Source organism: Rhinoraja longicauda, chromosome 2 (assembly GCF_053455715.1).
Source record: "Rhinoraja longicauda isolate Sanriku21f chromosome 2, sRhiLon1.1, whole genome shotgun sequence".
In the NCBI taxonomy this organism is placed as follows: Eukaryota; Metazoa; Chordata; class Chondrichthyes; order Rajiformes; family Arhynchobatidae; genus Rhinoraja; species Rhinoraja longicauda.
Window position 1 is genome coordinate 29,215,377 of NC_135954.1, and position 12,879 is coordinate 29,228,255.

The following is a 12,879-nucleotide window of genomic DNA, read 5'->3' on the forward strand; positions in this document are numbered from 1 at the left end:
CAAATCAAAATATCTCTCATCAATTTGTTTAAAGTATAAACATTTAAATCCAGTCTGGCCGTGCAGCAGTGATCGTGAAGAAAAACAAAAGGCATATCATTCTGAGGACGGAAACGGATAGTCGAGGTTTCAGGTCGAGATCCTGCATCAGTCCTCGACATGAAACAACATCACTCCCTCTCCCTCCATGTATGTTCCCTGACCCGCTGAGTTCCATCATCCACCCAGCAGCCAATCCAGATCCTGACACCGTCCCAGCTACTGCAATCCTCATGCTGAACTCTCTTACCCGTGACTGGCTTTCAATCTGTGTGATGCCAGAGTTAGCATGTCCCTGTTCAGGTAAGAAAATTGACAGCATTTTTCTGTCAGTTCAGTGAAAATTTAACAGAAAGTCATGGTCCTTGGTACAACTAAATTACAAAGTTATCAAAACACTGCATAATATTTTAGAATATACTTGTTATTTAGAGCATTCAAAAACATTAAAATTAGTTGATAAGCCCAAGGAGCAGAATTAGCCAATTTTCAAGTCAGTTCAAGTTTATTGTCATATGCACAACTACAGTGAGGTACCATTACAATAAAATCCGTGCAGCAGCATCAAGGGCATATAGATTCAGTCAACACACAAAAACATGGATAGGAAAGGTTTAGAGGGATATGAGCCAAACACTGACATGTAGGCCTAGTATAGATGGGTCATCTTGGTTGGCATGGGTTAGTTGGGCCGAGGGGCCTGTTTCCATGCCATATGGCTCTATAACATAAATGATACATAAATTATACGTTAATGCATGCAACCTGGTGTGCATTGCTGAGGAACTGTAAAGTATTCCACGGGGCACAGAAGCAAAGGACAAGTAGAAAACCTAAGTGGTGTAACCTGCAGAAGAATTCCTGTCCTGGACACTAAAGCGATGAGCCTGACACAGATAATTTTCTTTAATTTGGGATGAAGTACGTCATTCCTGCCTTGTCGTGGCCTACTTTTACACCTATGGCCTGCAATATTTGCATGGAGGATACAGAATCTGTATGGGTCTTTGAGCAAATAGGTTTTTATTAAAATTTCTTTGTGTAACCCGCAAAAAAAACAACGCACAAAGTGAAATAATATCTAGACCCCAAATGTAAAAAATATCTGCCAATAATTAAAAGTTATTACCGCTACTTTGAAATGGGCAAGCCATATTTTTTTTAAATTATATTGTTCATTTTTGTGAGATATAGTCAAGAAATTCATGCAATTTATTTGAACTTGAGCCAGATAAATGCCATTTTAGAGAAGCTCTTGGAGAACTGCCACATCTGGGATAGTAACTTCTGTATCTTTGAATTTACCCCTCATTGCTCAGTCACCAGAAGTATCTGACCAGGTTTCACATAAGTAACAATAAGTATTTACAGGTTTTTTTTACTGTCCACAGGGTAGTTTATTGTCAAATATACTGAGGTACAGTAAAAACCTTGTGTTGCATGCTATCCAGTCAAGTAGTGTTGTTCGCCACATCATTATTTCTAGCACAAGTTCCTGTGGTTTGTTCCAGAAAGCTTGTTTGATATTGCAGTGCATTAATGAGGGTTTCTATGATTACAGGTTTTTGAGTGTTTGACAATTTATTTAATATAACCTCTATTTACTTAATGTATTTTTTGTTTAAGAAGTTTTATTCATTGTGCTTTCTGTGTATATGTAATCCATTCTGTTCTAAAATTGCACAGCTCACCTTTTCTCCTCCATCACACGTCTGCACCTGTCCACAAACTCACCCTACAGAAGCAAGTGTTTATAATGCAGAGAAAGTAGAATATGTCAGCAGCTGACAAAACAAAGTAGAGGTTTCAAGGGGATAGAGCTAGGGTTCATTATATTTTACAATACCAAAATTGAAAGTTCATCTTATAAAGAAGTGCAAATAAAATAACATGCCCTTCAAAGATGATATATTTCTTTTAGGTAGCAGTTAGATTTACCTCACCTGTTCTGATAACATGGTTAACAATGCAGCTGGATTTTCCATCCTTTACCAATTGAAATATAGAATCATAAATATTACAGAACTGCAATTATTATATGAAATAATGTTTCTCAATCACTAAGATAGTTACCGGATAATTAAGACATTTCTCATAAACCCAAGTTCAAGATAATACATTTCTTGTATCACACTATTCAAAATTCCAGGTTTAATTAATAAAATAATGTTTGCTCATAGATTTTATGTGTTGCATGTATCGTTTTATATATAGATGATATAGCTCATGTAAATCCTGTTAGGTTTAACCAGTAAAGTTGACTTAGATTGGCAAACCCAGAAATCCAAACTAAAACTTAGCTTGACCTCTACAGAAAGTAGTCTGCCTATGCCAGATGGCAAGCTCTTATTTTGCACCTTGAACCCTTTGCCCTCACCAGAAAAAAAATTTCCATTTAAATAGCTGTCGATTTTGGTGAAAAGGAACCTTTTGTGAGGGCAAAGAGTTGAAAACTGTATAAAAATTACAAAAAGAGTGCTATCCCAGTCATAATAGAATTATTAATTGCACTTTAGAATGCATAAAATCTTCAGAGAATTTGTCATGTGCACACTTCAAAGTGATATACTTTCTCTATGGTACTGTTAAGGCAAAATTTCTTCTCTTTGCAGTTTTTATTTGTCCTCTTCCAATTTATTTTTTACCTTATGGTTTTAATTCATTATTTTTTTTCTGAATAAAATCTTTATATGCCTACTTTCTTTTGTCTTAGATTATCCTGTTATAAATTGAGGATCCTTTTCTAAAAGACCTGGAAAGATAATTTCTCTCTTTTCATGTTTTTGACATTATATGCCACATATTCCAGAGTTATACCTTTATATTTACTGTTATAAATTCTTATATTTTAGCTTTAAACGCCTCTTTAACACACCATATTGTCTTGTAAGATATTTGTTACAAAATTATAATATTTGGGTGGAAACTATATGGATCTGTTTTCAATCTTTTGTTATATTTAATTTGATATAGAGTTAAACAGCTTTTTATTCATGATGAATCAGTTTATATTAATATCTGGTATGAATTATTTCATTGTTTATTGTTATGAATGTTCATGAACTTCTTTGTCACTGAGGTTGAAAGTATGCTTTCTAATGGTCTACCATGAGCCTTTCTGTCCAAAGCCTACTGGGCCAAACTTAGAATACTAACCTTTCCTCCACCACTCAGCCTTGATCCCAATACAAAGGTTTCTCTAACTTCTCTTCTATTCCTGCTTATGCCTGCTTTGAATTCATTTTACGACTCACTGTGTGGATTTACCCATCATGTTTCATCTCCCGCCCTTTTGACTAATATTGTACCTACGTCTCTCTCCTCAAGTAGTCTTTTTTGCCCTCAAATTAGCCTTCAGTATCCTTCTAATAAAATCAACTCTTCTGTCCCAGCAACTTTTGCTATCATCTTCAACTTGGAAAAGAAATGTGACATTTCCATAGAAAAATTCAAGATGCATGATATTGTTGGGGCAATAAACAAACTGCTGGAAGAATTCAGCAGGTTAAGCAGCATCTATCAAGAATTCCTGTACCTTCTTCCCAATGGTTGGCATGGAAGGAGAATATGGCCAGGGTAGTGTGGGTTTTTGATGACACTAGCTGCTTTTTTGAGGCAGTTTTGATTAATTATCTTCCAATTTTCAACATGTTTTTGGATTTGTGATTCCATATCTGGGCTCAACTTTTGCCTGATAGAATACTTCATTCTGTGTTGAAATAGGTTTCCTATAGCTTAAAATGTGTTTAATTAAGCTAATTATAAGGTTTGATGACTTTAAATTCAATTAAATGATAGTCACTGAGATAACTATCTAAAAATCAAACCAGTTATAGGATCTGTAAAAAAAATATTTGAGTCAATCAAATCAAGCAGCACCCGCTGAGTTCTTCCAGCCATTTGTTGTTTTCTCTAGGTTCCAGTGTTTGCAGTCTCCTGTATCTTGATTTCTATTGGGATCATGATAAAAAAGTGTTAGATCAGTGCCTGGTACCAGTTTTCACTGTTAATATTGAACCATCATATGATGATATATCCCTCGAAAAGCAGGTGACTTAATTAGAGAATGAATTAGGTAAATGTGTATAGAGTAAAATTTTATATGACACTTTGTTCAGCATGTTATTTGATTCTGAGCTGAATTTCTAACTGAATATTCTCACCTTCATAAAATTGGCCTTCTTGCACCTTTGGAACATAGACCATCTTTGTTCTGCCTCAGCATGTCTGTTGCTGAAAACTCACAAGCTATTGTTTACCTGAAGTCTCAACTCTGATGAGTGTAGGAGTCATCTTCTACACTCCCTGAACCTGAACTCATCCAAAGCTCTGCTGCACGTATCCTGACTTATAACGTTTCTTTTATCCATTACCTTTTTTCTTCATAACATGCGTTCAGGGATAGAAAGATTATAATTTGTAAAATTCTCATTTTTCTTATCAAAACTATCCATGGTCTCTCCCATCCCTTTCTCTGCATTTTCCTACAATCCTCTGAGAACTCTGGGTTCCATGTTCTTGATTTTTCAAATATTGCCTTTGTTCACCCATAATTGGAAACTTTATTGCACTAAGCTCTGAAGTACCCTCCCCACATGTTCCCATTTCTTTTCTCCTACTGTTTAAGACATTCCTGAAACCTTTCTTTGTTGACCATAGTCAAAGGAACCTGATCCAAATAACACCTTCATTAGTTTAAGAAGTGTAAGAAAATAACTGCAGATGCTGGTACAAATCGAAGGTATTTATTTTTAAAATGCTGGAGTAACTCAGCAGGTCAGGCAGCATCTCAGGAGAGATGGAATGGGTGATGTTTCGGGTCGAGACCCTTCTTCAGACAGACCCTTCATTAGTTTGATACCATTGTAGTCTGATTAAGTTCCTAAGATGGAATCTGGGACATTTAACAGAATGAAATGAGCTGTTCAGATATGTGTGTTTATTATTACTAATTTCATAGTTGTTTTGTATGAGTTCAATCCATAAATCACGTTCACAAGTTATAGGAGTAGAATTAGGCCATTTGGCCCATCAAATCCACTCCGCCATTCAATCATGGCTGATTGAACTAAGAATTAAAATGACGCCGACGACGGCTGCCACTGTGCTCCTTGCTGTTTTGTCTGTGTTTGTTCATTTGTGACATCTATGGAAATCCCATCAAGATTACTTTCATGAGAGAGGAAATCATTAACATCAGACATTTCAATATTCAATAGTCAATTTATTTGTCACATACACATAAATGTGCAGTGAAATAAAAAATTACCCGCAGTTCAACAATAAGACCAATAAAAATAAGCAATAAAAATCTGCAATAACACATACAATCATAAACCAACACCAAACAAAAGAAACATCCATCACAGTGAGTCACATTTGGTTCCTCCAAACATTTTTCCGGATTTCTCTCACCCGCTGGATTATTTGGATATACTTGTCAGCGGGGCTGTAGTTATGTCCAAGGCCATGATACGTAGGAGAACCTGGGAGAAGTGCTCTGGAGCAGTTGTCCGACTCTGGCAATGAGGATTACGCACACCGCTCCCAAGTATATTCCTTGCAAATCTACGTTCTCTCAACAACAAAGTGGATGAACTCCAACTCCTGTGCCAAACAAACAAAGACTTCTTTCGATCCGCTGCCCTTCACTGAGACCTGGCTTTATGAGTCGACCCCGGACCATGTGCTGCAACTGGCTGGCTTTCAACTACACAGAGTTGACCGCGAAGCAGAGGCAGCGGGGAAATCAAGAGGCGGTGGAATATCATATCATATCATATATATACAGCTGGAAACAGGCCTTTTCGGCCCTCCAAGTCCGTGCCGCCCAACGATCCCCGTACATTAACACTATCCTACACCCACTAGGGACAATTTTTACATTTACCCAGCCAATTAACCTACATACCTGTACGTCTTTGGAGTGTGGGAGGAAACCGAAGATCTCGGAGAAAACCCACGCAGGTCACGGGGAGAACGTACAAACTCCTTACAGTGCAGCACCCATAGTCAGGATCGAACCTGAGTCTCCGGCGCTGCATTCGCTGTAAAGCAGCAACTCTACCGCTGCGCTACCGTGCCGTACCGTGCACCGTCAAATTCCTTGTATGTATACACCGATCAGCCAAAACATTATGACCACCCAATCAAGATTACTTTGGGCCTAATATGCTGTTGGTCCTCCGTGTATTGCCAAAACAACGCCGACCTGCTGAGGCATGGACTCTACAAGACCCCTGAAGGTGTCCTGTGGTATCTGGCACCACATAATTGACAGCAGATCCTTCAAGTCCTGTAAGTTGCGAGGTGCAGCCGCCGTGGATCGGACTTGTCGATCCAGCACATCCCACAGATGCTCAATCGGATTGAGATCTGGAGAACCTGGAGGCCAGGGCAACACCGTGAACACTTCATCATGTTGCTCCAACCATTCCTGAACAATGTGTGCAGTATGGCAGGGCACATTATTCTGCTGAAAGAGGCCACTGCCATCAGGGAATTCCATTGCCATGAAGGGGTGTACCTGGTCTGCAACGATGTTTAGGTAGGTGACACGTGTCAAATTGACATCCACATGAATGGCCAGACCCAAGGTTTCCCAGCAGAACATTTCCCAGAGCATCACACTCCCTGGTCGTCTTGCCACAGTCAGTTCGGACCAGACAGGATAGCCTTCGTTGCCCTCGCGCATCGATGAGCCTTGGGCGCCCAACACCCTGTCGCCGGTTTGAGGTTTGTCCCTCCTCGGACCACTGTCGGTAGGTATTCACCACTGCTGACCAGGAGCACCCCACAAGCCTTGCCGTTTCAGAGATTCTCTGACCCAGTCATCTGGCCATAACCATTTGGCCCTTGTCAAAGTCGCTTAGGTCTTTAATCCTGCCCGTTTCTCCTGCATCCAACACATCAACTTCAAGAACTGACTGTTCACTTGCTGCCTAATATATCCCACCCCTTGACAGGTGCCATTGTACCAAGAGAACCAATGTTATTCACTTCACCTGTCAGTGGTCATAATGTTTTGGCTGATCAGTGTGCATACTTGGCTAATAAATTTATTCTGATTATGATTCTGATCTCTTTCAACCATGCCATGATGGCTTTGAATTCCAATGCATATCTATAAATCTATGCTATGTGAAATGTAGACCTAAAATTCCTTAGAGTAACTCAGCCGTTCAGGCAACATCTCAGGAGAGAAGGAATGGGTGGCATTTCAGGTCAAGATCCTTCTTCAGACTGTGTCTACCTTTGATTTAAACCAGCATCTGCAGTTCTTTCCTACACATCCTATGCTATGTGAAATACTAGTATAATTTTCCTGAAAACTTGGACTGATAGCAAAGTAATTTAAAGTTTTTGGGGTATGTTGCAAATTATTTTCCTACAGGCAAATATCACGTTCCACAGAAAACAGATCACGTGTCTTCAGATGGCCTTTCCATGCTTTCATTCCAAACTACCATCTTCACGGAGAATGACCAGAATAGCTTTTGTAATAATGCCAGGAACTCAAATTTTTTTTTACAGGTCCTATAGTTGGTCTGATATTAAGAGATTATCATTTAAATGAATATAAAGTCAGCAAATCTTACAATTAGCTTAATTAAACAATTTTGAAGCTTTATGAAACCTTCTATTTCAACACAGAATTAAGTATTCTATCGGGCAAAAGCTGAACCCAGATATGGAATCACGAATCCAAAAGCATGGGGAAAATTGGAAGATAATTCCTTAAAACTGCCTCAAAAAAGCAGCTAGTATCATCAAAGACCCCCACTACCCACATTTTCTTTTCACATCTACCATTGGGAAGAAGGTACAGTTCAGTTTAGTTTATTGTCAAGTGTACAGAGGTACAGCAAAGAGCTTTTGTTGTGTGTTATCCAGTCAGCAGAAAGCCAATACATGATTACAATTGAGCCATTTACAGTGTATAGATACTTTTAGGGCAAGGTAAAGCCAGCAAAGTCCAATTAAGGATAGTCCGAGGGTCACCAAAGAGGTAGATAGTAGTTCAGCACAGCTTTCTGATTGTGGTAAGATGATTCAGTTGCCTTATAACAGCTGGGAAGAAACTATCCCTGAAAGTGTGCATTTTCACACCTATACTTTTTGCCTAATGGGAGAGGGGAGAAGAGGGAGTGGCCAGGGTGCGACTCGTCCTTGATTATGCTGCTGGCCTTGCCAAGGAAGTGTGAGATATAAATGGAGTCAATAGAAGGAAGGTTGGTTCGTGTGATGGTCTGGACTCTTCTCCGTGGATTGTCACTTTGTTGTGGTGGAGAAGCGTGTGTGGTCCTGAGATTCTGAGAGCGATGCAGTCTGGAGCTAAGCTCCTGGGAGGGTCACCCATTGCGGTAAAGTCGAGGGGGAGGTCTCTGACAAAGAACAATCCAACCAAGACCTCAACGGTGGAACAGACGGAGGATGATGGCTGACCCTAGTAGAGCGTCACAACGACTTGGAAGGCGGATGAAGGCTGCAGGAGAAAAAGGTTCCCCGTCGTCTTGGATTCCATGCCACTGGATCCTGACCCAGATCTATCAAGGACCTTATGGTGGCTGTCTGTACACTAGTCTCCCCAGGTTGAACAAAGTCACGCACAGGCGTCCTCTATGGAGAGGACAGTCATACTCGTTTCGAGTGACTGCCGCTAATGGTCTGGACTGAATCCACAATTCGATGCAATTTCTTGCGGTCTTGGATGGAGCCGTTCCCAAGCCAAGCTGTGATTCATCCTGATAAATGCTTTCTACGGTGCATCTGTAGAAGTTGGTGAGAGTGTAGGGGACATGCCGAACTTACTAAGCCTTCTAAGGAAGTAGAGGCATTGGCGTACTTCCTTGGTCCTTGCTTCAATATGGGTGGTCCAGGAGATGTTATTGGTAATATTACTCCTAGGAATTTGAAGTTTTCAACCATCTCTACTTCGGCACTGTCAATGCAAACTGGGGTATTTGCTCTCCTTTGTCTAGCTGACATTGAGTACAGTACTGCTGTACCTTCAAGTTCAAGAATAACTTTTTCCCAACAACTAAAGTACTCTTGAACATTACATAACACCAACCTCAACTATGAACTGTGGACTGTGTTTGTTGCACTGAGGACTTGGGTTTTTTGCACTAGTATTGGGGTCACTATTTAATTGAAATTTTGTTTATTATCTATGTATATGGTTTTTCAGGTGTGTTATGTGCTGCAAGAATTTCAATGCTCTGCTGTTGGTACATATGAAAAGTAATAACTCTTGACTCTTGACTTACAAAACTAAATAATTCACCAATTTTACTCAACCAAGGTGAAAAATCAAAATTAATGACCATCTTTGCCATTTAAGTGTTACAAGTGGAAGAGAGGCTCCTACCATGGTGTTCTATCCATGAGGAACATCGACCCATCGTAAATTGTCTTGAAACTGTTGAAAACTCATTAATTTCTGCAGGAGATTTTCTTTAAATTCATCATCAATAACCCCTTTTTCCAATACAGAAAGAAAGTGAACAGAGCGCAAAAGATCTTCAATCCCTAAAAGAAAAGGAATGGGAATTAAGTCATCTTAATCTTGGCTCGTCTTCAGCAGAGCTAGATTCTGCAATTGAGAAAAAAGCGGTAGTACAGGTAATAAAGTACAAATGTTGCATTAACTGTTTACATGGAGTTTATTGTAGGAATAAACAGGATAGAGATCCAATTTATTTTGGTGTTCGATCTATGAGGAACATCGACCCATCATAAATTGTCTTGTCACTCCAATGCTGAAAAGACAAATCAAATATGTGAATAAGTAATTTACAAACCATGATGATACAGAAAATCTGAGAAAACATCTGAAAATGTTGAAAATTTTCAGCGCATAAAGCAGCATCCTCCCACATCTTCTGCAACTTCAAGGAAGATGAAAGCCTCCTGAAAATAGTACAAACTACATGTCTAGAGCTAATGATGAATTTGAGATAGTGCTATTATTCAAAATATTGAAGAAAACAATGGAACCAAAAGATAATGGTTTTGAAGGAGGCAGTTAGGGGGACAGTTGGATATGCTCGTTGGATTCAAGGTGGTCTGTACGTAGTTTATACCGTTTCCCGTTGTCCAGGTGTGTTTTCTCTGGATGCTCCAGTTTCCTCCTTCACTCCAAAGAAGTATAGGTTTATTGGTTAATTGGTTTCTGTAAAATTATAAATTGTCTCTGATGTATAAAATAGTGTTAGTGTAGTGATCGCTGGTCAGTATGGATTCGATAGGCTGAAGGGCCCGATTCCGCTTGGTATCTCTAAACTAAACTAGTTGTCCTTTTACAAAATTTCACCATTTTATTAAAAGACAACTGGTACATCCAACTACAGTGGTAAAAAATGCAATCCCACTATTTAAGAAAAGAGGGAGATAGAAAGTGGAAGTAATGACCAGTAGCCTGACATAAGTAGTAAAGAAATTGCTAGAATCTATTATTGAGGAAATGGTAACCAGACACTTAGAGATAATATTAGAATTAGGCAGAAAAACACAGAAGGGAAAAAACAAACCATTGCAGAAACTGACATAAAATGTTGGAGTAACTCAGGGGGTCACGCAGCATCTCTAGAGAACATGGATAGGTGACAGTGTCATTGGACTGGAGAAACTCATCCATTGAGCACTATCTGTGGAGGAAAAGGTATGGCTGACATTTCGGATGGTGACCCTCCATCAGGACTGAGTGTAGAGTGGAGATAGCAAGTATAAAGAGGTACATCATCCACACACTACACCTTCTGGTTTCTATAATCCACACACTTAATCTTCTGGTTCACCTGATTCCTTCTCTTAATGAAGTGGAGTCAGGGGATATGGGAAGAAGGCAGGAACGGGGTACTGATTGTGCATGATCAGCCATGATCATGTATCTCTGTATCCTCTGTATCTACTTCCACCCTATCCTCCCCCATCTGGCTCCACATGCCCTTTTTTATTCGCTATCCTATCTGTGTATCTTCCTTCTGAAGGGGGTGGAGGTGTTTGTAGGGGTAGGGAGAAGAGACGATGTGACATGTGGTGGAATCCTATTGGAGCTAACAAAAAGGCAAAGAATGATAAACTGGATGCACAGGTTAGTGAGGTGAAAGATGAGGACCAAGCAACCTCTCTTTGCTTTTTCCACGGAGAGGATGTATGAGAGTAGACATGCAGGAAATGAAGAAAATGTCTTTGAGGGCTCCATCAGCAACGATAGCGGGGAAGTCACTTTTCCCGAAGAAGGACATTTCATCCTGAGAACATATAAAACACGATGGAGAAACTGAGAAAGGGATGGTGCCATTACAAGGAGGCAGGACATATAGTCTAGTAGCAGTGGGATGTTAATAATAGATATTGGTGGCTAGTTTCTCTCATGTGGTGGGGACAGCGAGATTCAGAAAAGGAAGCGAAGCGTAAAGAAGTGAAGGGTGGCATAGTGGTGCAGCGGTAGAATTGTTACCTCACAGGGCCAGAGACCCGGGCTTATTCCCGACGATGGGTGCTGTTTGGCACAAATATTGTGGGCATCGTGTTTGGCACAAATACTGTAGGCCTGTTCCTGTACTGAACCTTTCTACGTTCTGCGTTCTCTTTCTCCACAGGTACTGACTGTGTTGTTGAGTGTTGCTGAGGACTGCTAAAATGCCCTCTTCATACTATTGAAGAATTCATTTCTAATTTTGTTGCAAAAGTACACATGAATGAAAGTTTGTAAATTATAAACACATATAAATTGTGTAATACATGTTATGCGTTATTACTGTCGTTATCGTTATAACTATTGTTATTGTTCAAAATAACTCATTTATGTAGTTGGCAAGTTTTTTGGAAGAGATGTCAGAAAACACTTGTTTTTCACTTTCATGTTTCTTCACAAAAGGAAACTGAATCTCTGAATACAGTTCAACTCCTTGAAGAGCTGAAAAATCTCAAGAAGAAAGAGAAGGAGCAAAAAAAAATTATAGAAGAGTAAGTGTCCAAGAATGTCATGTGAAGCATACAAATCAATAGCAGACCATGTCTGGGGGAAATTCACCATTGGTTGCAAGCACTAACTGCATCCAAGAGCATTAACAGCTACAAAAGACACTATGTTCTGGAGTAACTCAGTGGGTCAAATAGCATCTCTGGATAACATGGAAAGGTGACATTTCTGGTTAGGACTCTTCTTCAGACTGATTGTGGGGTTGGGGGGGGGGGGGGGGGGGAGAAGAGAGGAAGGGCAGGACAAAGCCTGGCAGGTGAAAGGTTGATGGAAACGTTTCAGGTCTCGACCCAAAGCATCACCTATTCCTTTCCTCCAGAGATGCTGCCTGACCTGCTGAGTTACTCCAGTATTTTGTTTCTATCTTCGGTGTAAACCAGCATCTATAATTCCTTCCTAAACAGGAAAAAGGTTGATACAGGTGAAGGTTTTTTTTTAGATAGGTAGATGATTGGACAAAAACTAGAGATGAAAAGACAAGGTGTGAGACAAAAGGATTGAAGAATTGTGAAGCTAAAGGAAGGAATGAAGGTGGAAGGGAAGGGGGAGGGGAGAAATAGGTGCAGGAGAGATGGGGAGGGATAAATTGGGGAGGGGGAGAAGGGAGAGGGGAGGGTTTTGTAGTTGCCTAACGTTGGAGAATTCAATGTTCAATGTAAGCTACCCAAGCAGAATATGAGAATTTGTTCCTCCAGATTGCATGTGGCCTCACTCTGGCAATGGAGGAGGCCGGGAATTTCAGGATGGAAATGAGAAGAGGAGTTAAAAATAGTTCGCAACCGGGAGATCCAGTAGGCCTTGGCGGATCGAGCACAAGTGTTCGTCAAAACGGTCGCCGAGTCTACACTTGG

The 12,879-nt window shown here is 40.0% G+C and overlaps 1 protein-coding gene across 6 annotated transcripts in view; it reads left to right on the forward strand.

Moving 5' to 3' along the window:
• The window catches only part of c2h10orf67 (chromosome 2 C10orf67 homolog), a 131,672-nt gene that overhangs the window by 80,346 nt on the left and 38,447 nt on the right, over positions 1-12,879 (forward strand). For 5 of the 6 annotated variants that reach the window (XM_078416297.1, XM_078416305.1, XM_078416267.1 and 2 more), the window contains exons 10-11: positions 9,535-9,663; positions 11,924-12,012. In XM_078416297.1, coding sequence (XP_078272423.1) covers positions 9,535-9,663; positions 11,924-12,012 — 218 coding nt within the window. The remainder of the gene's footprint in view (positions 1-9,534; positions 9,664-11,923; positions 12,013-12,879) is intronic. The other variant, XM_078416287.1, reaches the window with a different exon arrangement.